Source organism: Bos mutus, chromosome 6 (genome assembly GCF_027580195.1).
Source record: "Bos mutus isolate GX-2022 chromosome 6, NWIPB_WYAK_1.1, whole genome shotgun sequence".
Taxonomy (NCBI): domain Eukaryota; kingdom Metazoa; phylum Chordata; class Mammalia; order Artiodactyla; family Bovidae; genus Bos; species Bos mutus.
Window position 1 is genome coordinate 55715934 of NC_091622.1, and position 24475 is coordinate 55740408.

At 38.8% G+C, this 24475-nt stretch overlaps 1 protein-coding gene across 1 annotated transcript in view; it reads left to right on the forward strand.

Annotated features, from left to right (window-relative positions):
- Window positions 1-24272, forward strand: part of DTHD1 (death domain containing 1) — an 86144-nt gene extending 61872 nt beyond the window's left edge. The window contains exons 9-10 of the mRNA XM_005886679.2: window positions 16910-16967; window positions 21984-24272. Coding sequence (XP_005886741.2) covers window positions 16910-16967; window positions 21984-22345 — 420 coding nt within the window. The 3' untranslated portion in view covers window positions 22346-24272. The remainder of the gene's footprint in view (window positions 1-16909; window positions 16968-21983) is intronic.
- The last annotated feature ends 203 nt before the right edge of the window (window positions 24273-24475 follow it).

Sequence of the window (24475 nt, forward strand, 5' to 3'; positions counted from 1 at the left end):
AGATCTTAGATTGGTGCTTACATGTTTTTAGCTCTCTCAAATACCTGCAGAGTTAACAAGCAGAGAGCAACTCTCAGGCTCAGAGATCTTGGCTGGCAAGATAATAATATTGTTTTAACTGTATTTTTTTTTAAGATTTCCATGTGTTTATACAAGTTAAATGGTATTTCCACTTATGCCTGAAATACGATTTTTTAAATGTATTTGTGTAGGTAAAAAAATAATTTTAAAGAAAAATGTTAAGTAATAGCTATTATCTTGAGTACTTATTATATACAATGATCTTCTCAAAGTTATATGATGTAGCGAAAGATTTCTTTTAAGGGCACTATGAAGCAGATACTATATATCATCATGTCAGATTCATGAATGAGGCAAATGGGACACAATCCTGTAAGATCACAAGGTTGATATCATTAGGAATTGATTTCTTTCCCTCTTTCTAATACTGCTTCCAAATCCAGAGCAGTGATGATATTTGTGACTGGTGAGCTTAATACAAGAGGTACTAGAATGGCCAAGGGAAAGCCTAGTCTCACATCCTTCCCTTTATATACACAGGTTATAAATAAAGGATCCATAGTCTTACAAATTTTAGCTTTAGTATTACATCTGCTACTTAGTATGTATGTTTTTGGTCAAATTATTTAATCTCTCTAAGCTTCAGTTTTCTAGGGAACCCTCCTCTACTGTTGGTGGGAATGTAAGTCGGTGGGAATGTAAGTTGGTGGGAATTTAAGTGGTGCAGCCACTGTGGAAAACAGTGTAGAAGTTTCTCAGAAAACTGAAAAAGAGAATTACCTCCTGATTCAGCAGTCCTACTCCTGGGTATATGAAAGTGAAAATGAAAGTGAAGTCACTCAGTCGTGTCTGACTCTTTGCGACCACGTGGATTGTAGCCCACCAGGCTCCTCCATCCATGGAATTCTCCAGGCAAGAATACTGGAGTGGGTTGCCATTTCCTTCTCCAGGGGATCTTCCTGACCCAGGGATCGAACCCAGGTCTCCCGCATTGCAGGCAGACGCTTTAACCTCTGAGCCACCAGGGAAGCCCTGGGCACATAGTTGGATAAAACTATAATTCAAAAAAGATAAGTGCACCTTTATGTTCATAGCAGCACTATTTACAATACCAAAAACAAGAAAACAACCTAAATGTTGATGGACAAATGAATGGATAAAGATATGGTTCATGTATACAACAGAATACTACTCAGCCACAAATATAATGAGATAATATTCTTTGTAGCTCCATGGATCCAACTGGAGATTATCATACTCAGTGAAATAAGTCAGAAAGAGAAAGACGAATAATATATGTTATCACTTATATGTGGAATCTAAATTATGACACAAATGAACTTATCTTCAAAGCAGAAACAAACTCATGGATGTAGAGAAAAGACGAGTGGTTGCCAGGGGAAGAAGTGTTTGGAGGTGGGTTGGAGTGGGAGGTTGGTGTTAGCAGATATAAGCTATTACATAGAGACTGGATAAATAGCAATGTCCTACCATATAACACAGGGAACTATATTTAGTATTCTAGGATAAACCATAGTAGAAAAGAATAGAAGAAAAATGTATACCCTGAAGAAGGGAATGGCTACCCACTCCAGTATTTCTGCCTGGAGAATCCCATAGACAGAGGAGCCTGGTGGGCTACAGTCCATGGGGTCACAAAGAGTCAGACACAACTAAGTGACTAACACACGCACATATACGTATAACTGAATCACTTTGCTGTAGAGCAAAGATTAACAATGTAAATCAACTATATCTCAATTAAAAAAATAAACTTCAGTCTTCTCATTTGTAAAGTAAGTATAACAATTACCTTACAAAGTTACAGATATACTAGACTCCACCAAGGTTATGTAATATATTTTCAGTTATTAAAGTTATTACTGGTACATGATAAGTAATTAAAATTGTAGCTAATATCATTATCTGGAGGAAATAATATTAATGTTTAACTCAGGACTTTAATTGGAATTCTTTAAGACAGGGCTTTGGACAGAACTGGAATTCAAGATTAGTCCCATGTTACCTTGGAGAAGTTACATCTGTGAAAGGGGAATGACAAATTTTCAAATGTGGTTTGGAATGAAATAATATAGTTACACATTTAGCCCAATTGTTGCCACCAGTCCTGCTTGGTATTCTCTGAGCTTCCTGAATCTGTGATTTGGTGTCTGATATTAATCTGGGAAACTCTCACCCATTATTGTTTCAAATACTTCTGTTTCTTTCTCTTTTTCTGGAATTCCTATTGCACACAGGTTTTCATAGTCATTTCACAGTTCTTAGATGTTCCGTTTTTATGTTTTTTCTCTTGATTTTCAGTTTGGGGTTTTCTGTTTAGATATCCTCAAGCTCAAATTCTTTCCATGGCCATGGCCATGTCCATGTACTAAAAATCCTAAAGTCATTCTTCATTACTCTTACATGTTTTGATCTCTAGCATATCTATTTGGTTCTTTCTGAGACTTTCCACCTCTCTGTTTACATTGCACATCTGTTCTTATATGCCGTTCACTTTTACACGAGAGCCTTTAGCATATTAATCGTAGTTTTAAAAAATTCCTATCTGATAATTCTCATAGTACTGCTATATCTGAGTCTAGTTCTGATGTTGACTTGGTCTCTTCAAACTGCTTTTTGTCATTTAGGCTGTCTTGTAATTGCTTCTCTTGATAGCTGAACACGATGTACTGGGTAAGCGGAACTACTATAAATAGACCTTTAGTGACGTGGTGGTAAGCGTGAGGGAAGGCAAGTGTTCTACAGGTCTATGACTTGGTCTCAGTCTTCAGTGAGCCTGTGTCTCCTTCCCATCCACCTTTGGTGGGACAGGATGGCCAGAGGGACCTGAAGTTGGCTATTTCCCTTCCCATAGGTCAGTTACACCCTGATAAAACACCAGCAAATTAAGCTTTGGTTAAATAGTTTCTTCTGAGGGCAGGCCTTCTACAGACAGAGTACTCTGGGATATTTCAAAAGGCTTCCTTTCCTCTCTCCCTGCAGGAACCACAATGGGATTTTTCTCAGATATTCACTATAAGAACCTGGTTGAGTTCCTGGAAGTAAAATTCACAGAAGTGTGGGAAATTTCCCCATGCCTGGGTGCTCCTGGAGTCTTCTCCTGGAGCTCCTGGGCTTGTCTGCTCTGCGCCTCCAGGAATTTGTTGATTACAATTCAGGTTTCCTTACCCTGGGCCTAGTTCCTGCGGTTGTTTGTGCTGTGGGTTTCTGCTCTGGTTAGTTGTGATTCTCAGTAGCTCCTTGTCAGTCTCTTCAAATCTGACTAAGAGGTTTGCCCCTGTGACCTTATTTCTCTGACAAATTTAAAGACAGTTGTTGATTATTCAGCTTGTTCTGCTTTTCACTGTTTAGGACAGAATGGCAACTTCTGGCCTCTCACATGCCTAACTGGAAACTGAAAATCTAGCCTAGTTCTTCATGCCAGTAGGTCCTCACTCAGTGCTACTATAAGCTCTTATTTGATTTGTATTATGTTGGACCCATAACTGAAGCACAGAGATTTTATGCTAACATTAATATTTTATATCAGATTACTTCTTTGATCAAGATTCTATCTAATGTATTTATAATATAAAATCTCTAAGAGTTTTATAGGAGTCATACATTATGAAGTTTGAGACTCTACAGTTTATTACTATGATGTGATAAATGAACTCAAGTTAAGCAAATGGCCGCTATTACTTAGTTGAAGAGGCCGCTATATGAAATAAATAAAGAATAAAGTAAGCAGTTAAAACTTGTATGTAGCTATGGTATCTTAAAGGCTTTTGGCAAAATCCATGCCAAAAATACACAAAAATATACTAATTACATATATTCCCTTGATTTATTATTCATTCCACTTCCACTTTTATATCTTCTGACTACAAAATAAATGACCTATTTATCAGAAAAGTCTACAAGAAGTGTTTGGGGATAGGAGAAGTATGACGGTTAAGGCTGGATGGAGGAGTTGTTGCCACAAGATATTATCATAATTACCTGTGAAAATGTCTCCATGAATAACTGCCTTAAGGCAAATGATAAAAATGCTAATATCAGCATCACATTTTTTTTGTTGGATGTGTAATGCTGCCCTTTAGCTATAATTCTCTGTGGCATCCATGTTAGATGGTACTTAAAGTATCAGAAACTTTTTAGCATGTTACTTTACACAAAAATTGGTTCTTCAGTAGAGATTCCAAGAACTAGTGTGTGTGTGTTACTTGCTCAGTCATGTCTGACTCTTTGCAAACCCCGTGGACTGTAGCCAACCAGACTCCTCTGTCCATGGAATTTTCCAGGTAAGAATACTGGAGTGGGTTGCGATTTCCTTCTCCATGGGGCTTCCCGACCACAGCTCTCCTGCATTGCAGGCAGACTCTTTACTGTCTGAGCCACCAGGGAAGCCCCCAAGAAATAGTAGGCATGTAGAAATTAAAGAAGAAAAGTCTATAACTTGTTATTTCTATAGCCACCAAATAGCAATAGTAAGATCTTCATGACCCAGATAACCATGATGGTGTGATCACTCACCTAGAGCCAGACATCCTGGAATGTGAAGTCAAGTGGGCCTTAGGAAGCATCAGTATGAACAAACCTAGTGAAGGTGATGGAATTCCAGTTGAGCTATTTTTGAAATCCTAAAAGATGATGCTGTGAAAGTGCCGCACTCAGTATGCCAGAAAATTTGGAAAACTCAGCAGTGGCCACAGGACTGGAAAAGGTCAGTTTCCACTCCAATCCCAAAGAAAGGCAATGCCAAAGAACGTTGAAACTACTGTACAATTGCACTCATCTCACATGCTAGCAAAGTAATGCTCAAAATTCTCCAAGCCAGCATTCAACAGTACATGAACTATGAACTTCCAGATGTTCAAGCTGTATTTAGATAAGGCAGAGGAACCAGAGATCAAATTGCCACCATCTGTTGGATCATCAATAAAACAAGAGGATTCCAGAAAACATCTACTTCTGCTTTATTGACTACACCAAAGTCTTTGACTGTGTAGATCACAACCAACTATAAAATTCTGAAAGAGATGGGAATACCAGACCACCTTTCCTGCCTCCTGAGAAATCTGTATGCAGGTCAAGAAGCAACAGTTTAAACTGGATGTGGAACAACAGACTGGTTCGAAATTGGGAATGGCATACATCAAGGCTGTATATTGTCACCATGCTTATTTAATGTATATGCAGAGTACATCATTCAAAATGTCAGACTGGATAAAGCAGAAGATGTATTAAGATTTCCAGGAGAAATATCAATAACCTCAGATAAGCAGATGACAACTACCCTTAAGGCAGAAAGCAAAGAACTAAAGAGCCTCTTGATGAAAGTGAAAGAGGAGAGTGAAAAAGCTAGCTTAAAACTCAACATTCAAAAAACTAAGATCATGGCATCCAGTCCCATCACTTCATACAAATAGATGTGGGGAAACAGTGAGAGACTTTATTTTGGGGGGCTCCAAAATCACTGCAGATGGTGATTGCAGCCATGAAATTAAAAGATGCTTGCTCCTTGGAAGAAAAGTTATGACCAACCTTGACAGCATATTGAAAACCAGAGACATTACTTTGCTGACAAAGGTCCATCTAGTCAAAGCTATGGTTTTTCCAGTAGTCATGTATGGATGTGAGAGTTCAACTATAAAGAAAGCTGAGCACTGAAGAATTGATTCTTTTGAACTGTGATGTTGGAGAAGACTCTTGAGAGTCCCTTGGACTTCTAGGAGACAAACCAGTCCATCCTAAAGGAAATCAGTCCTGAATAGTCATCAGAAGGACTGATGCTGAAGCTGAAGCTCCAATACTTTGGCCACCTGATGCAAGGAACTGACTCATTGGAAAAGACCCTGATGCTGGGAATGATTGAAGGCAGGAGGAGAAGGGGACACAGAGAAATTGGTTGGGTGGCATCACTGACTTGATGGACATGAGTTTGAGCAAGCTCCAGGAGTTGGTGATAGACAGGGAAGCCTGGCATGCTGCAGTCCATGGGGTCAGAAAGAGTTAGAAATAACTGAGCAACTGAACTGAATTGAATTATTGTAGGTATCCTTGAAGTTAGTGACCACGCATGTTATAATTGGGGGCTTCCCAGGTGGCGCTACTGGTAAAGAACCTGCCTGCCAATGCAGGAGACATAAGAGACATGGGTTCAGTCCTTGGGTTTGGAAGATCCCCTGGAGGAAGGCATGGAAACCTACTCCAGTATTCTTGCCTGGAGAGTCCCATAGACAGAGGAGCCTGGCAGGCTACAGTCCATAGGGTTGCAAAGAGTTGGACACGACTGAAGCAACTTAGCATGCAAATAACTGGGTCAGTGTACCATACACCTGAAACTAACACAGCATTGTCAATCAAATACAAAGTAAAATTAAAAAAAAAAAAAATAGGATATTACTTTAGGCACAAAAGATGTCATTTCATGTCACTCTTTCCATTTTTCACTTCAAAATATGTTTTATTATAGTAAGGATTTATAATTTTCCTGACTTCTTTTTTACTTTCAGTTTGGTTTTATGGGTTATCATGGTGAACCTGCAGAAATTTCACCCAACAACTTTGTTGAATTCCCTAATTTTACCCATATTTGTTATTTTAAGCTGGAATGGAAGGCACAGTGATGATATGATGTTACTAAACAAATCAGTGCTGAACCCAACCTATAATGGCTGTTTCCACTGCTTTATTTTTCACTCTAGTCTTTTTGGTGTATGTTCCTAGATCCCCTGGAAAAGGAAATGGTTACCCACTCTAGTATTCTTGCCTGGAGAATTCCATGGACAGAGGAGCCTGGCAGGCTGCAGTCCATGGGGTCACAAAGAGTCGGACACAACTGAGTGACTAAACACTTCACTTAACGCACTCCTACCATGAGGTTACCTTACTTAACTATGGCACCATCCTAAGATTCCTGAAAGCCTATAGTAAGGGCGAGTCCTGACCAAGATTGAAACTCTGAGCTTCTTTCTATCAGAAACTCGATAGTCTGCAGCTGCTGAACCCAGGTGGGCTATGAGACCGCAGGGAAAGGGGTTGTCTCCAATACCATTATGTCATGAAACACTTAACTTGTGTCTCACTATATATAAAGTTATAGGATTTACCTTATTTACAAATGGATCTTTTAAAATTAATTTTTATTGGAGTAGAGTTGCTTTATAATATTGCATTAATTTCTACTGTATAGCAAAATAAATCAACTGTATGTATACATATATCCTCTCTTTTTTAGATTTCCTTCACATCTAGGTCACCACAGAGCACTGAGTATGGAGCTCCCTGTGCTATATGTAGGTTCTCATTATTTATTTCATACATAGTATCAGTAGTGTATATATGTCAATCCCAGTCCCCCAGTTCATCCCACTGCCCTTCCTTTTGGTATCCATTTGTTTGGTCACTACATCAGTGTCTCTGTTTCTGCTTTGCAAATAAGATCATCCATACCATTTTCTAGATTTCACATACACGTGTTAATATAGGATATTTGCCTTTCTCTTCAAATGGATCTTTGGACAGTCATTTATTGTATTGTAATCTGAGAGGTATCAAAACATTTCTGATACAAAATGAGACTCTAGTTCTATCAAGAATTGTGTGACAAAATTAAGTGACTTACTGAGCACACACTCTGTACAAGGAATTCAATGAATCTATTCCATTTTATTTCATCTAAAGTATGTTACACATTGTATTTCATATAAAGTTCACTACACATCTAGGAAGGAGACAAGATGATGACAGAAATTTTAAAGTTTAGGGAACCAAGTCATGAATTGACTCAGGGGTCAACAACTGATAGAATGAAGTTTAGACTCAGTCTTACCCAAGAGCCCTCAGGCTCAAGCAGCCTTGTATTAAGGAAAGCATATATTTTGGAGTTCATCAGAGTGGTATTGAGCCCACAGTTCCCTCACTCTGAAGTCTCAGCCACAAGGCCTCACTACTTTTAAGCCTTGATAGTCTCTTTCATCCAAGAGGAAAAGAGTAAGAACTCCTCATCTTCCTCACAGCATTTTGGGGAAAGATAGACGAGATAACCCAGAAGAACACACTTTGTAAATAACTCTGAAGCAGGCTCAGTTTTGACAGTTTCAGACAAGCCTGATAAATAAGTGCTGAGATTCATCCAACTCATAAGAGTATTTGCATAGAAGCTGAAGTGATTCCTGGAGTAAGAAATTAAACTGTATTCACTGCTGAGTCTGAAATAACTGAATATGAGATATGACTTGACAGAGTTCTATTTGCAGGGGACTCAGAGTATGTTTGCCCTCCCTACACACATATTTATATATATTAGAATATAAATAATTTTTTATTAAAGACATCTAAATATATACCAAATATTCTATGTTAAATGTGTCACATATTAAAATATATTTAAAGCATACAGGCCATCAGATGTTGAGAACAGAGTACTATAATTATTAATGAAATCTGATTCTCAGTTCAGCCCCTTGTCCTAAGGGGAATGATTTTAATTTAAAAACAGAAGACATATTTAATTGAGTCCTGTGACACAACAGGGCAAAGTTCATATTACTGTAATGTCACGTAACCCAAGGGGTAGGGAGACGCTTACTTCATTCTATCACATTTTACCACACAATTTACACACCAGGAGAGCTCAGAGTGGTCACTGATGGAGAACTGCTTTGCTCAGGAGAAAAGTAGGAGAGATGATGGGCTTCATGTGGAGCAGGTTAGAATGGTATCACTGCTGAAGGATCCAGCAGAATGGTAGTGGGGTTGCAACAGAACAAACCCATGGTAACCACTGATATGGAATAACTGTGCTTACGTGAAACCTTGGGAGCAAAAGCGTGGCGTGGGTAGAACACTCATGGCACTACTTGGGATATGCACAGGAAGGGGAACTGCTGTGCCCACAAAAAGGGCTTTGATGGTTGTGTCGCCTGGCTGACCACTGTGCTGAACCTGGGGGAACGTGTGGATACCAAGAAAGGAAAGCCCATAAGACTGCCAGAAATACCTGGATGGGACTTTGCCAGAGTTGGAGTTTCTATGTACGCACCAGAGTTAAGTCATCTGTGCAACTCCTATGAAGCAACTTTTGAGTGAGAAATTAATTTATTACTGTACCTCTATAGCATTGGTTGTGTAAGAAGCAATCAGAATCTCACTTTGGCCCTGACATGATATTAGAAATCTCCATCATTTCTTGGATAAAGATATGTGTTTCATTCTTCCATGCACTGCTGGGATACATTTGGAATGCTAGGTGATAACTGATGTTAAGTCCAACTCAATGGTGCTTTTCTAACTGGAGCCACCATACTTCGGAATAAGAACCATCTGTGTTACAAATTTGGCCTTATCTGAGACCAATTCAAAGTATGAACTTAATTTTTGCCTTTTTCTTAAGATTCATTTTCATGAATGCTATGGTTTGAGAACACAGCCTTATTTTCTCAGTGAGTAGAAGACAAAGCCCCTTGATGAGAGTGCTGGGCAAGGGTGAGGTAGAAGTCTTGCAAAGAGTGGTAAATGTGTGCAATAATTTCTGTAAGCAATGGTGGAAGAGGTCTTCAGAGACATATAAAAATATTGCTGAGCAGTCCCAGTCCCCATCTGAAACAACAGACTTTAAATTTGTGGTGATAACAATCTTCATAATTGTCCACTGAGAATCCCCAAAGCTATGAAGAATTGAGGCTTGAGGGTATGGTGTAGTCACCCTGTGGTAAATAGAAGCACTGATATAAAAGAAAACACAGAAAATGATACAATAGGACCTACCAATATACAACTGTAAAGAAATTTAACAATGGTTAAAGAAGACAGCTTAAGTCATACAAGTAAACTTTGTTTAAGACTTCATGAAGTGGATAGTCTCCTTTCAAAGAACTACAAAATGGGGCAAAAGGTAAGAAACCTTTATAAGATAAGAAAAAGAGCAAGGATGAGACAAATAGAAAATATCCGATTCGCTGGGGCCACAAAGTCACCCTTGATGGGCGTGAGAAGGCTGGACTGGGCTTGGCCTTTATGGACTGGCCGACTGGATACACTGCATGTCTGGTCAAGCAGAACATTTATGAGGACATGAATGTTTTCTACGTTTTGCTTTGCTGATGTGGCATCCTGGGAAGGAGTGTGGATTCTTCTTGGGCCTACAGATTTATTTCAACAGAGGCACTGTCCTGTAGGGAAAGAGATCATGACACTGAGAGCTCCAGTTGGCCTCTGGGTCTCCATGTTTCACGGCTTCTGTGCTCATATCCATTCTGTGGTTCTGAAGAAGCAAAGAAAGACAGCTCTTGGGCATCATGGAACTAGAGGAACCAGAGAAAGTGGAAGTGCTGCAGCCTGAGGAACATTTCGAGCAGTTTCTGTTTCCAGTCATCAGTGAGGTGCAGGAGGCTATTGTGCCTCGCACTGGCGTGCACAGAAAAGCATATGACATAATAGGATCAGGCTGTAGGAAATGGGCAATAAATTCTTCCAATAAAACACAGGTGGAAAGCCTTGGGAAAAGCACTCTGAATTATTTTCAAAATCAATGGAGTCAAGGGCAGAGTGACCAAAAGGTGCAAGAAGGAGGAGAAGGCAAAGGAGATTGCAAAGATGACAGAGACAGATGTTGGCTGACCTAGTCAGGCAGGTAAAGAAAAGCAATTGTTGTGAAGGAAGGTCAGCCATTTATGTCTAACGGATTCTGGTCAAGCAGTGGAGATTGGCTGAGACCCTGAAGAAGCTGAAATCATAGAATCTTTTGTTTCCTTATTTTCTGTCTACACACTGTCCTCACTTACACTAATGTCCTGCTATGGTCTGTGGTTAATGACCTCAATATGAGTTGTAACTAACTGTTAAATAATTTTGTTTGAGGAAGTAACTTTTGTTTGGAAAATGCCCTCACATATGAGAATTGGTGATAAAGGCTCTTGCAGGAGTAAGAGAAGCTGCAAGCCTTCTGTAAGGAATCTCGCAGTAGCTACATTTGTTTCTGGGCTTTCAGTTATTTCTAAATCTCGAGGTGCTTTGCTCTTTCTTGTGTGACCAGCTAGCTCCCAGGAATATTGAGTATGTGCTGTGCTGTGTGGCTCATGGGACTCAGAGCTGGAGTTCTGTAGTTCTGGAGGTGTCTGCCAAAGGAGCGGTGCTATTTCTGAAACATGATTTCACGCAGCAACTGCTAAAGAAGCTGTGCAGGGGACCAGACTCTTACAGGGAGTGTGAATATGGTTGACTTGGCTAAGACTGATGAATCAGAAAAGGGGTAGAGGATGGTATTGTCTGTGTTTTGGGACTTCAATTTCTGTGTAAGACCTAAGAAGGAGATATGTATTTTGTTGAAAATTTAAATTTTGTGTGGCACACTATCTGATGTAATCAGTCTGGTCATTTTGTTTTGATAGCCTAACTCAGCTTTTTTGACATGGTGGTTTCCATGTCAAAGGATGGAAGAGTCCTTGTCAAGATCTCAATAGGAGATGAGCTCTTGGCATTCTGTTCAAGTTGATATTATACCTGGATGCATTTCAGGGGATTCTGGACATAAAATAAAAGAGGTATTTGCAAAGGCCCTTGAGAGGCTAGGGAAGGAAAGTGAAGACTATCTGCAATGGGCCCTAACCTGGACAGGAAACAGGTATCTTCAATGTTCCATAAATCACCCAACAATAAGTTCATTTGAGTAGCCAACCTGACAATTATTTGAAGTCAAAACTTTACCATGAGGGGAAATATTATTATGGTAATAAAAGTAATTATTTTATTGACAATAAAAGGATACAAAAATTACCAAAAGTCTAACTGGGGAGGGAAAACAAACATATACAAGTAATGGTATGAGTGGCATTGATGACAGCACAAGACATTAAGAGATAAATTGACTGATGGTACATAAATTCTCAAATAAGAAACCAGGAACCAGAGTAGTTGATAAAAGAGGTGGAAATGATCAGTGGTCTTGAAAACATGGTAGGATATGAAGGAAGAGATCATTCAAGTCAAGAGAAAGTATCACATAAGTTAAATAGTTCTTACTACCCTATGTGTACGTGTCAATACCATATAAAGCATGGTAAAGAATTAATATAGGAACAAGGTACTTTATTGGCCCTCAAAGAGATGATAGTCTAATACGCAGAGCCCAGACTGATCATGGCTGGTTTCTGGAGTGGTGAAAAGATACAATGAAGGGAAACTTTTAGGTGCATCACTAAAAATAATGTTGGATAAAATAAAGGATGTGCTCAAGTTAATATTTTTGTTGTTGCACACAAAAGACCAAGTTGGTATAAGCTCAATTAAAAATGTTTCCTACGTTTTAAAAATTCAGTAATGGGGTTGTACTTAAGGAACATGGAAACAATAGACTTAAAAGCAGGGGCCTGTAAGACTCAAGACACAATACCCCTTCCAGGTGTAAGTGACTGTTTTTAGTTCCAATCTTTTAAAAACACTTCCAAGTCAATGAGAGCTGTGTTGTAACAAGACATAGTTGTATATATTTGAATTATTTATACTTGTATACTGATGGCATATAGTGAAGAAAAAACTGCCGCATAAACCCTACTGCACCCTTCTACAAGGTATGTGTGTAAAACTGAAAACTTGAGAGTCAGGTTTAGATTTGCTAGACAGCCTTACTGAGAAGTAACATATTGAAAGTGGCATTTTAGAAAGTTTATTTGGCAAAATAAAGTCTACAGTATTAATGTAAGAGCAAGTTACCTGAGAGGAATAACAAACTTTCTCTAGCAAATAGTTGACCCTTAGGGGATGCAACAGAATAGCATTTGTTGATGTGAAGAAGAGAAGAGAGATAAGTAGGGAAAAATCAGAGTCAATCCTGCCAATGAAGGCATCCAGATAACCCTGTGTAGACACAGAATCTGTGGGAGCGGACACTGTAGGACAAGCACTGGCTTCCCTGCTTGGCTTGGAGCTGACCCTGAGCACCAGTGACATTTTAAAGGTGGTATGCAAGGCAAAAATAGTGCACAGAAAAAAAAAAAATGGAATGAAAAGAAAAAAGAAAGAAAGAAGGGGAGGGAAGGAATAAGAAGGGTGTTTGAAAATCCCTGAATGATGAGAATATATGGGAGACCAGCATACTGCCTGGAAGTATAAAAGACCCAAGATTTCCCATGCATCCACAATTCACTGCTTCTGCAGTTGGGTTCCAGATAAAGAACATGGCTTGAATTTTCACATATTTCAAAAAATACACATACTTGACCACCAGAATCACTTTCAGTGCATCAAGTTGCTTCGAGCCATCTGTGAAGAAAGAATGACTGGAGGGGTGGGTGGTAAATTGTTTACACACAATAAAGAAAAAATCCAATGTGTACCTCTTGTCCTAGACTCAGTCCAGGCCATATGTCCATTGGTGGGAACGACAGAATCTGCTGCATGATTTAAACTGGCATTTCTCAATTTTTTTGGAGACGATTAAGTGCAAAGTTAATGCCTCAAAAATCTGTGCACTTCTTTTGAAATACTACAGTATCAGTACTCTTGGATTTATATTTTTCTTATGTTGATTCTTAATCTCCTCCCATTAAAACTTCTTATTGTAAGTTTTTTTTTTTAAATTTCAGGTGTACAGCATTAGAATTCAATATGTGTATACATTACACAGTGATCACCACTACAAGTCTAGTTACCATTCGTCTTTGTACAGTTCACCTCCATCACCCATTTCACTAACCCCTCCAGCCCCCTTCTCCTCTAGAAACCACAATTCTGATACCTGGATCTGAGTTTGCTTTGGGTTTATTTTATTTATTCCTTTGGGTTTTTCTTTTGAGATTGGACATATAAATGAAATCATATGGTATTTGTCTTTCTCCATCTGATTTATTTCACTTAGCATAATACCTTTGAAATTCATCCAAGTTGTCACAAGTGGGAGAATTTCATTCTTTTTTATGGCTGAGTAGTATTTCACTCTGTTCTTGGATTTCCCTGGTGGCTTGGATGGTAAAGAATCTGCATGCAATGTGGGAGACCTGGGTTCGATCCTTGGGTTGGGAAGATCCCCTGGAGGAGGGCATGGGAATCCACTCCAGTATTCTTGCCTAGAGAATCCCCACAGACAGAGGAGCCTGGTGGGCTACAGTCCAAGGGGTCTCAAAGAGTTAGACACAACTAAGTGTCTAAGCACACAGCACAGTATTTCACTGTATATATTTGTGCATGCTAAGTCACTCAGTCATGTCCAACTTTTTGCGACCCCATGGACTATAGCCCACCAGCCTCTTCTGTCCATGGGGATTCTCCAGGCAAGAACACTGGAGTGGGTTGTCGTGCCCTCCTCCAGGGGATATTCCTGACCCAGAGATCGAAACTGTTGTCTCTTATCTCTCCTGCACTGGCAGGCAAGTTATTTACTACTAGAGCCACCTGGGAAGCCTCGGGTATATATATATACATATATCTATATATGTATATATAATGTATCTTCTTTATCCATTCACCTATCGATGGACACAGGTTTTTTCCATATCTGACAACTGTAATATATTGCAATAAACATAAGAGTTGACTCATTGGAAAAGACTCTGATGCTGGGAGGGAATGGAGGCAGAAGGAGAAGGGGACGACGGAAGATGAGATGGCTGGATGGCATCACTGACTCAATGGACGTGAATTTAAGTGAACTCCGGGAGTTTGTGATGGACAGGGAGGCCTGGCGTGCTGCGATTCATGGGGTCACAAAGAGTCGGACACGACTGAGTGACTGAACTGAACTGAACTGAACTGAAGGGTGCATCTATCTTTTCAACTTAGTGTTTTTATATTATTCATATAAATACCAAGAAGTGGAAATATGGTTAGTTCTATTCTTAATTTTTGAAGAACATCCATACTGTTTTCCATAGTGGCTGCACCAATTTACAGTCCCACAACAATGAGTGTTTTCTTTTCTCCTGTCCTCTCTAACATTTGTTATTTTTTCTCTTTTCAATAATAGCCATTCTGCAAGTAATATCTCATTGTAATTTTGATTGACATTTCCCTAATAATTAGTAGTGTTGAACATCTTTCCATGCCTGTTAGCCATCTCTATGTCTTCTTGGCAAAGTGTCTGTTCAGATTCCCTGTCCATTTTAAAATTATTTGTTATTGAGTTATGTGAGTTTTTAAAATGTATTTTAGATATTAACCCCATAGATAAATAATATCTTCTCCCATTCAGTAGGTTGCTATTTCATTTTGATAACAGTTTGCCTTAACTCTTCAGAAGTTGTTTTTTTTTTAATTTATGTAGTCCAATTTGCTTATTTTTACTTTTCCCTTGCCTTTGAAGTGAGATCCACAATGTTACTGCCTATGTTTTTGTCTAGGATTTTTATGATTTCAGATCTTACATTCAGATCTTTAATCTATTTTTAGATCAGGAGCTTTCTATGCCACCATCTTGCTTGCATGCCTTAATGGATATTTTATATACATGTCTATGTAGTATACATGACAAGAATACCTACAAAATATTATATTCTGATTTAATAAATTAGTGCTTTTAATGAAGCAGTTTACAATACATTAATATAGAGTTCTACATCATTCTTGTATCATTGCTATGAGAAGACTTTTTAAAAAATCAGTTTTATTTTGAAATAATTATAGATTTACAGGAAGTTGCTAAATATAGTACAGAGAGGTGCTAGATATTCTCACCCAGTTTTCCTCAGTGGTTACACCTTACATAACTATAGCAAAATATCAAAGCCAGGAAGTTGACATCAATTAAACACGTGTATATAGTACTGTTACTGTTTTATCAGATGTGTAGATTTGTGTAACCACTGCATTCAAGATATACAACTGTTCTAGCATTACAAAGACCTACCTTGTGATATCTTTTTATAATCTTCTACCACCATCCTAACCCCTGGAAATCACCCATCTATTCTATATCTTTGTAATTCTGTAAGTTCAACAATGTGGTATAAATGGAATCAGAGTATATGACCTTTCGAGACTGAATTTTTTTCACTCAGCACAACTCTGAAGTTCATGCAAGGTGTTGCATTTATCAATGACTTATCCTCTTTATTGTTTAATTGTATCCCACCTTGTGGACGTTCAATAGTTTTTTTAGCCATTCACCTTAGCTATTACAAATAAAGTTGCTATGAATATCTGTGTACAGTTTTCTGAGGTGTGTGTGTGTGTGTATGTGTGCATTTTATTAAATCATGTTTCAGAGCTGAGGCTGAGGATGGAAATAAACTGTCCAGAGCACTGAACAGGTTTTCAAACATATATTTTAACTTACTCTCTTGTGCTATTTTTCCTGATTCTATATTAACTGAAAACAAACCATTCTGTGGACAGTGTAGAAAGGTAATGATTATATATTTGATTTCTTCTTGACAAAATATTGATTCAGAATAATATTGGCTTAAAGACTTGGTTGTTTTTAGCATTATGTCTGCACATTGATTCACTCATTTATTCACAAAAACTAATGTTTGAATACCCACCAGGTACCAGGCCTGATGCTGAGTGTTGAGCAAGGTGCCTGGTCCGCAGGGGCTTTTACTAAATATTATGTTTGTATCATAGAGGTAGCTTGCTCTTTGTTAGCTGTATTAACAGTTTTAAATTTTAGTTTAGAAAGTGTTTATTCAGAGTTAATTAAACTGCTATAATAATATTTATATGCGTATTCCTAATTTAAATTTTCTGAAAGATTTGTGTTAATATATGTTGCCTTATCTTGGGAAAGCAACTGCTGAGCATGCAGACAAAAATACACAATGTGATTTTGCAAGGCATGCAATTCAGGACTTTTCCCAAACAGGGGTGAAGTTCAGAAGGACTTTAATGTGTAGCTTGTTCACAAATTAATGATTTCTTCTGCTTATTCTGTGTCCCTTTCTCCCCAAAGCATGAAAAATTAATCAACCGTCCACAGAGTACCAAAAGAATTTCTACAGATCCACTCGGTAAGAAATATTTGCTGTGTCCTCATTATGATGGTGCTCTTTTCTTCTTATATTTTATATTTTATGTGAATCTTAGGACAAACAGAGAACTTTGCTATTAACAATAATTTGCTAAATAATCATTTCTTATCAGCCGAATAAATAAGTTTTCCTTTATAAGTCATGCACATAGGAACAAAATTCTTACATGGAGATGTAGTTACACTTTTAGTAAAGTCTATAAGAAATATGAATTCTTCTAAGTACTGTTTAACTAAGGGAACTAGTAATTGCTTTATTTGGTCAACAAACTACTATGGTTTGTTCTTAAATGTTGACTATTAGGTTTTGAATCTTAAAATAGATCTTAAATAGAGGTATATATAGAGGTATGAAACCACAAGAGAAATATAAAATTTGACTGCGGTTATGTCTAATTCAGCTACATAACAATGACACATATTTCAGAATTTGACACTTTTATTCTATTTTAGTCTCCGAAACAACTCATTTTGTGATGCTAACAATTACTATTGTGACAATTTATAGGTCTTCAAAAGATATCAGTGAATATGTCTTGACTATTGTGTCAGTCTCCCAACTGATGGCATAACATTTCGTTTAGGGGTTTTCTTTGTGGAAGTGTATAAAAACTTTACAAGCTGCTGAATTAAATTATAAGTAGGTAGGATGGGCATAAACCTTAGCATTATACACTCTTTCAGAGGCAATAAAATTTATATTTTTCAGTGAGATCAGGATATAGAGCAAAAAGAAAACACGAAAGCCCAAACCCCCAAAACCAAACAAAAAATCCCTACTGAAACAACAATAGTAGTAGATGAAAACCAAGCAGGGTGATAATGTTAACTTTGAAGAACTTGGTGTTCAAATAAAAGCTCTCCCACTCCCTCTGGTAACAACCACCAGAGAGGACAAGGGTATAGGGATCTTTCTTAAGTGTACCAGGGAGTCCTAAACTGCTATACAATGTGGTCTTGCATGGCCAATGCCATCTGAGCTGCTGCAGGATGATGGTAGATGAGGTTAGAGCAGGATACAGTTATAAACAGCCTTAAATGCTAAGTTGAGAAGTTTAGACAATGAAGGAGGCCACAAGAGATGTATTAACAAGGAATGAACAAGATCAGATTAGACTTTGAAAACTTCTATTTGTTAGTTGTGTAGGAGACTACACTGATAGCAGGGGTATGAGTTATAACCCTGGTTCTTAAAATTTTCCAGAAAAAAGAGGTAGGACATGATTGAATCCATAAGACTATGAAGTGGGAGAAACATCTGAGGTATGATTACAGTTACAGCCAATAGAACTTGAGTATAAGTGATAAGATATAATAAGCTTTGAGAAACTGGGATAATCTTATGTGTATTAGTAATACTAAGCTGTAAAGTGAAGTGAAGTCACTCAGTCGTGTCCGACTCTTTGCGACCCCGTGGACTCTAGCCTACCAGGCTCTTTCGTCCATGGGATTTTCCAGGCAAGAATACTGTAGTGGGTTGCCATTTCCTTGGAGTGGTCCCATTTACTAAGATAGTGAATAGAGTAAAGGATCAGGCAGAGGGAGGGAAAAACTAAAGTTTATTTCAATTTTAGTAATGTGGAATTTAAATTGGCTGTACTATAAACTGGTAAAGATAACCAGGAGATGAATATTGCAGATGAATGTGGGTTTGGTTTCAAACCATCACAATAAAGCAAATATCATGATAAAGTCACATGAATTTTTGGGTGTCCTAGTACATATAACAGAGAGGGCAATGGCACCCCACTCCAGCACTCTTGCCTGGGAAAGCCCATGAACGGAGGAGCCTGGTGGGCCGCAGTCCATGGGGTCGCTAAGTGTCGGACGCGACTGAGCAACTTGACTTTCACTTTTCACTTTCATGCATTGGAGAAGGAAATGGCAACCCACTCCAGTGTTCTTGCCTGGAGAATCCCAGGGAGGGGGGAGCCTGGCGGGCTGCCTTCTATGGGGTCACACAGAGTTGGACATGACTGAAGTGACTTAGCAGCAGCAGCAGCAGTACATATAAAAGTTACATTTACATTATATTGTAGTCTAATTGTGCAACAGAGTTACGTCTAGAAACTAATGTACATACATTAAAAATACTTCACTGCTAAAAAAACATGCTGACCATTTTCTGAACCTTCAGCGAGTCATAATCTTTTTACAATAGTAACATCAATGATCATGGATCACAGATCACCATACCAAATAAAATAATGAAAACATTTGAAATACTGTGAGAATGACCAAAATGTGACACAGAGACACAAAGTGAGCAAAGATGTTGGAAAAATGGCACTCATAGATTTGCTTGACCCAGAGTTGCCACAAATCTTCAATTTTCAAACAACGACAACAAACAGTGCAGTATCCATGAAGGGCAATAAAGCAAAGCACAAGAAAACAAGGTGTGCCTGTACCAGGATTTAGGAAAACAGAGTTAAAGATGAAGATACGCTAGATCTGGGATAATTCACATAGAGGAGATGGTTACGGCAGTTGGTGAATTTCGAGGGGAGGGGCAGAAATAGAAGGGGCCTGAGCTAGGAAGCAGTAATTCAGCACAATTAGGAGGAGGAAAGTCAGCACAGAGGGAAGAGAGAGAAAAGAGGAACACCAGGGCAGGCCATGGAACCCAAGGGAAGGAGTAAAATGCTATGTGGAAGCTGGAGAAGATGCAGACTAAGAATCAGTTGCTATAAGTATTATCTAGGAGGGCTCTAGAAAGATTGGAAAGAAAAGCTTAAACAGAGTTTTAAAAGAGGATATCAATATCCTGTGATAAACTATATGGAAAAGAATATGAAAAATAATGTATATATATCTGAGTCACTTTGCTGCACAGTAGAAATTAACACATCATTGTAAATCAACTATACTTAAATAAAATTAATTTTTTTAAAAGAGGTTATATAACCCCAAAGCAAGGGCCTAGGAAAGCATTAATATTGATGGATTTAAGGCATCAAATTTACGTTAGGCACGAAAAGGTTTTATGGAAAAGGAGGGAGAGAGCAAGCCTGGGAGCTAGAAACAGTAGGAGAAACAAGGGAAAGGAAAGCCTGAGAGTACTTGTGGGAAGCCTGGAAAGAATCTGATGGAAGAGTGGTTAAGGGAATGGTGTGAAGGGAAATTATTTGATGAAAAACACTGTGGGGATGGCACCCATCAAGCATGGTGGAGTGAGATTCTATAAGAAAGTGATTTTGAAATGAAAGTGAGATTATGAGAACTCAGGTCAAATGGCTTTGTGGAAAGTTAGGAGGAAGAGCCACTGGCTAAGTGAAACACAGTAAGAGTGAGATTGAGACTTGATTGACACTGCTGCGGAAAATTTTAAATGGGAAACAGACTTTTTAATGAATTTGTAAGCTGCTAAAGACTTAAAATGTGTGCAAAACATAGAACTTGAGGATCACATTCTGTTTCTTTTATAACCTGGGATATCCCAGTAGTTGACTGCCATGTAAGTAAGACAGAATTGATGGCTGACAAATTGAGAACATTGAAAGCTAAAGAGGACAGCAGATTTTAAGGAGGATGCAAACCCATTATTGACATATAGAGCTGATTGTTATGGTAGTATGTGTTCAGAGGCAGACGGAATGGTGTGAGCATCAAAGGACTTGCTGTATTAGCAATGGGGCAAGAAGCATATTAAGTAGGAGCAAAGGAATAAAAGCTGTGTAGGTTTAGGGGGCAGTGGTTAACAATAATACAGAGCAGGTGAAGCCAAGGAGACAGAATAATTCTGGCTGGTGATGAAATGTAAGGATTGGCCATGAAAGTCAGTTTCTAATATGGAGTCATCACACAGGTCAGTGATGTTGACAAGATTTAGAAATGAGGAGGTCAGAGGTGCAAATAGTTATCAACAGGATTGCTGATGACGGGGCCTGCCAACGGCAAGAGACAGATGATGCAGTCAGGGAGAAGAAGGCTTATCCATGTGGCATGGGCATTAAAATGAATATATTGCAGGAAGGAAGTGGAATGTTGGTAAAGTGACAGTGGAGAGGACGGATGTGTTGGCTCCATTTCCTGAGTAGCTTTCACAGAACAGTGGTATGATTTATAGTGTAAAAGCAGGTGCAATCTATGTGAGGAGGTAGATAGAATAAAGTAAAAGGTGGCAGACAGAGAGCTCTTTTCTGACACCAAACCAGGGAAACTGGTGCAGACTTTTGAATGAGTGGGAGAAAGTGGCTGTGATGCAGGTTAGAAGTTACATGAGGAAGGAGAGAGATGGTGGGGTCCAAGGGGTTTTCTGAGAGTGAGGGCTACACAATAAAATAAGTAACAACAACAATAGAAAATTAGAATCATACATTTAAGTGGTAGCAGGAGTCACAGGGTAAGGGAAAGGGTAAGCTGAACATATAGGACATATTCAGAGATGTTTATGGTTCTAAATAGTCCAGAAACCAAGGGAAGGACGTGCAATGGATCTTCTATAGAACTCATCTTTGGAGAGTGGATCTTGGTGAGTTTATGTGTGTGTGTGTGTGTGTGTGTGTGTGTCTGTAGTTGGGGGACTGGGGTGTGAGGATTGCCTAACTGCTGCTATAGTTTATGTATTAGGTTAGCACGAATTAAGAGAAGTATTTTTTGAACCTAAAAATGTATTTTAACATAGTACTATCCAAATGTGGTTGGGGACCTCAGCATCAGTGTCATCTGGGTGCTTATTAAAAATGCTAAGTTTTGCCCATATCCTAGTCTTATTTAGACTATCCAGGGTGGGGACATGAGCACCATGTTAACAAGCCCTCCTTGATCTCATGGAAGTTAACATTGGAGAAGCATTTCTAACCCTCTGCAATAGGTGGTTCCCTCAGAAGAAGATCCCAAAGGCTCTCAGCTGTTCTGGGTGGGCCGATATCTTTCTGCTGCCGAGAGGCCAAACCAGAGACTGAGTAGGTTTCCTGTGAACAGGTGGAGGGTTGGATGAGCACACTCCCCAGGAAAGGGTTCTAACTCTGAGTGTCCCCCGTGTGCCTGGCAGAAGCCCTGTGGGACAACTTGCTCTACTGGCTGGCGGATGAGCTCTCAGAGGAGAATGCCCTGTGTCTCTCCTCCTCACTCCCTCTTCGCCGCAGCACCATTCAGCTCATCAAACTGAAGAATCCTGATGATCTCACAGAACAGACCCATGAACTTCTTTGTTTTTGGAAAAGATCACTCCCAAATTCCACTGACAAACTTCGCCTCCTGGCTCGCCATCTCCGCAAGATCGGCAGGAATGATCTTGCAGAAGAGCTCAAATTCAAGTGGGAAAATAAAGTGTTCACTGAACCACAGCAGTGGTCTGAGGTGGCCGAATTAAGCCCCACTGCTCTTGCTTTAGCCCTAGAAAAAGGGTCGTAGATGGTTTGAAGATGGTTTCCATTAACATTTTACTAGCAGTTTCCCAGTAATGTTGTTTGAAGTGAACTGTTTGATAGATGCAATATTGAGACAAGCAGAGAAGCACTAATCAGACCATAAAAGGCATCTGCGGGTTTGAGTCCTTGCTCAGGGTTCAGTAGTGTATGTTCTGGAAGTAAGATTGTCTTAAGCCAAACTTAATAGCATTTGTAATAGAGTTTGCCCTGTGTATATTTTAATAGCTGAGGTAGCATGTTAAGTGTAAAGGAAATAAATTCTGTATAAATTCTGTATATCATATATATATATATGATATAATATATTCCTTTATTATTCATTTTTATTATTATCTACATAAAAGTAAACTAGTAACTCAGAACTCCAAGTAGCTAATTCACATTCTAGGTATACTGTGGAGCCCACAGGTAACAATGCAAAATAAATTAGGCTGCAGAGGCCTAATGTTGATGATAGAAAATCACTTTAAAAAAACAGCCAAGGTTGAAATAAATTAAAAATAGACTAACACTCCAGCCATTGAGTGCCACAAATTTTTAGTGAGATACAGCCTAGAATCTGGAAAGCCTCATATTTTATTGTTAGTGAAGTGAAGCAGCAGAGAGATGATGGAATAGTGGTGTCTTTTGCCCAGACTTAGGAAAACAACCTGCTACTAAACCAGTTTGACAGAAACCTTCTTACATAAGCCCTATAGGATCACTGTTTTTTTTTTCAACTGCCTTAAAAAGGAAAAAACTAAAAGAAAAAACAGTAATAATTACCTAAGCCGCTCTATCATTGATAATCCCTGTTAACATCTGTGTTTACACTTTGAGGCTTTGGTAACCCTAAAGCACTTTAGCTCCTAAAGCAGTGTGACATGATGGTTCATTAGATTCGTAACGCCAATCCATTGATGGAAGACCATAGGGCCTTGGATGGCAAATACCAATAACTACTAGTTTCGATTATGGGAACAGCTGAAAATTAATGAAGTTGTATGAAAAATTACACATTTATATGCTTCTCATATTTAAAGACAGGATCCCATTCTATAAATTAACCAGAGACTTAAGATATCTGTATGGTTATATGTTAAGAAAGAGAGAAGTCCAATTTTCAAACACATTGCTATCAAGAAACCTTATAACAGTCAAGAATTTTTATTATTTTTACCTGTTTCCAGAAAAGTACAATATTTCCCATGTGCTCTGGGAATGAAGGAAACAGACTGAAATGTTCATCGTTTTTTTTGACTACAAAATAACAGAAGAGTCAAGAAAATTAGATTTGCCTCTTACTCCACCACTAGAGATCACTATTATGAAAATATTTTGTTCCAGTTTTCTATTTTCTTGAAGGAAATGTTTCTTGAAGGAAACGTTTTTACTTCTATGTATACAGATGTATCAATATATAAATACACCTATGTGCATGCATATGCACACACACACGCTAATACACACAAACCTCTTCACACATAGAGTCTTACCCGCCTCCTTCTCACTCATACACGTCTCACACACCCTCTCTCTGTCCTCACACCCCAACAAGGATACTCACTCATATAAATGCACACGTCCCCTCCCACACACCTGTCACAAACATGTCTGCCCCTTACAGGAACAGAGACTCTCATCCACCTGTACGTTCTCACATGCATTCACACACTCTCACACACAAACAGCCTCCCACACTAACACACTTTTTCACATACAACTCCCCACCATAGACAACCTTACACACATACCGCCTTGGATCCACTTGTGCACTCTCACACACATGCTTTCACAAATGCATCCACACCTCCCTCCCACAACTCATACATACACACGCTCATTAACATGCACACCCCACACCTCCCTCCCACAACTCATACATACACATGCTCATTAACATGCACACCCCACACCTCCCTCCCACAACTCATACATACACACGCTCATTAACACGCATACCCCACAGATACACCGACAAATACACCATCTCACATTACCTGTATACCTTCACATCCACACTCACCCATACCCACCTGCACTGTGTCTCACACACACACATAAATTCCTTTACATTCATAACCTCACAGGCTCACATCTCTTCACACACTCTGACACACATTTCCCCCTAGAA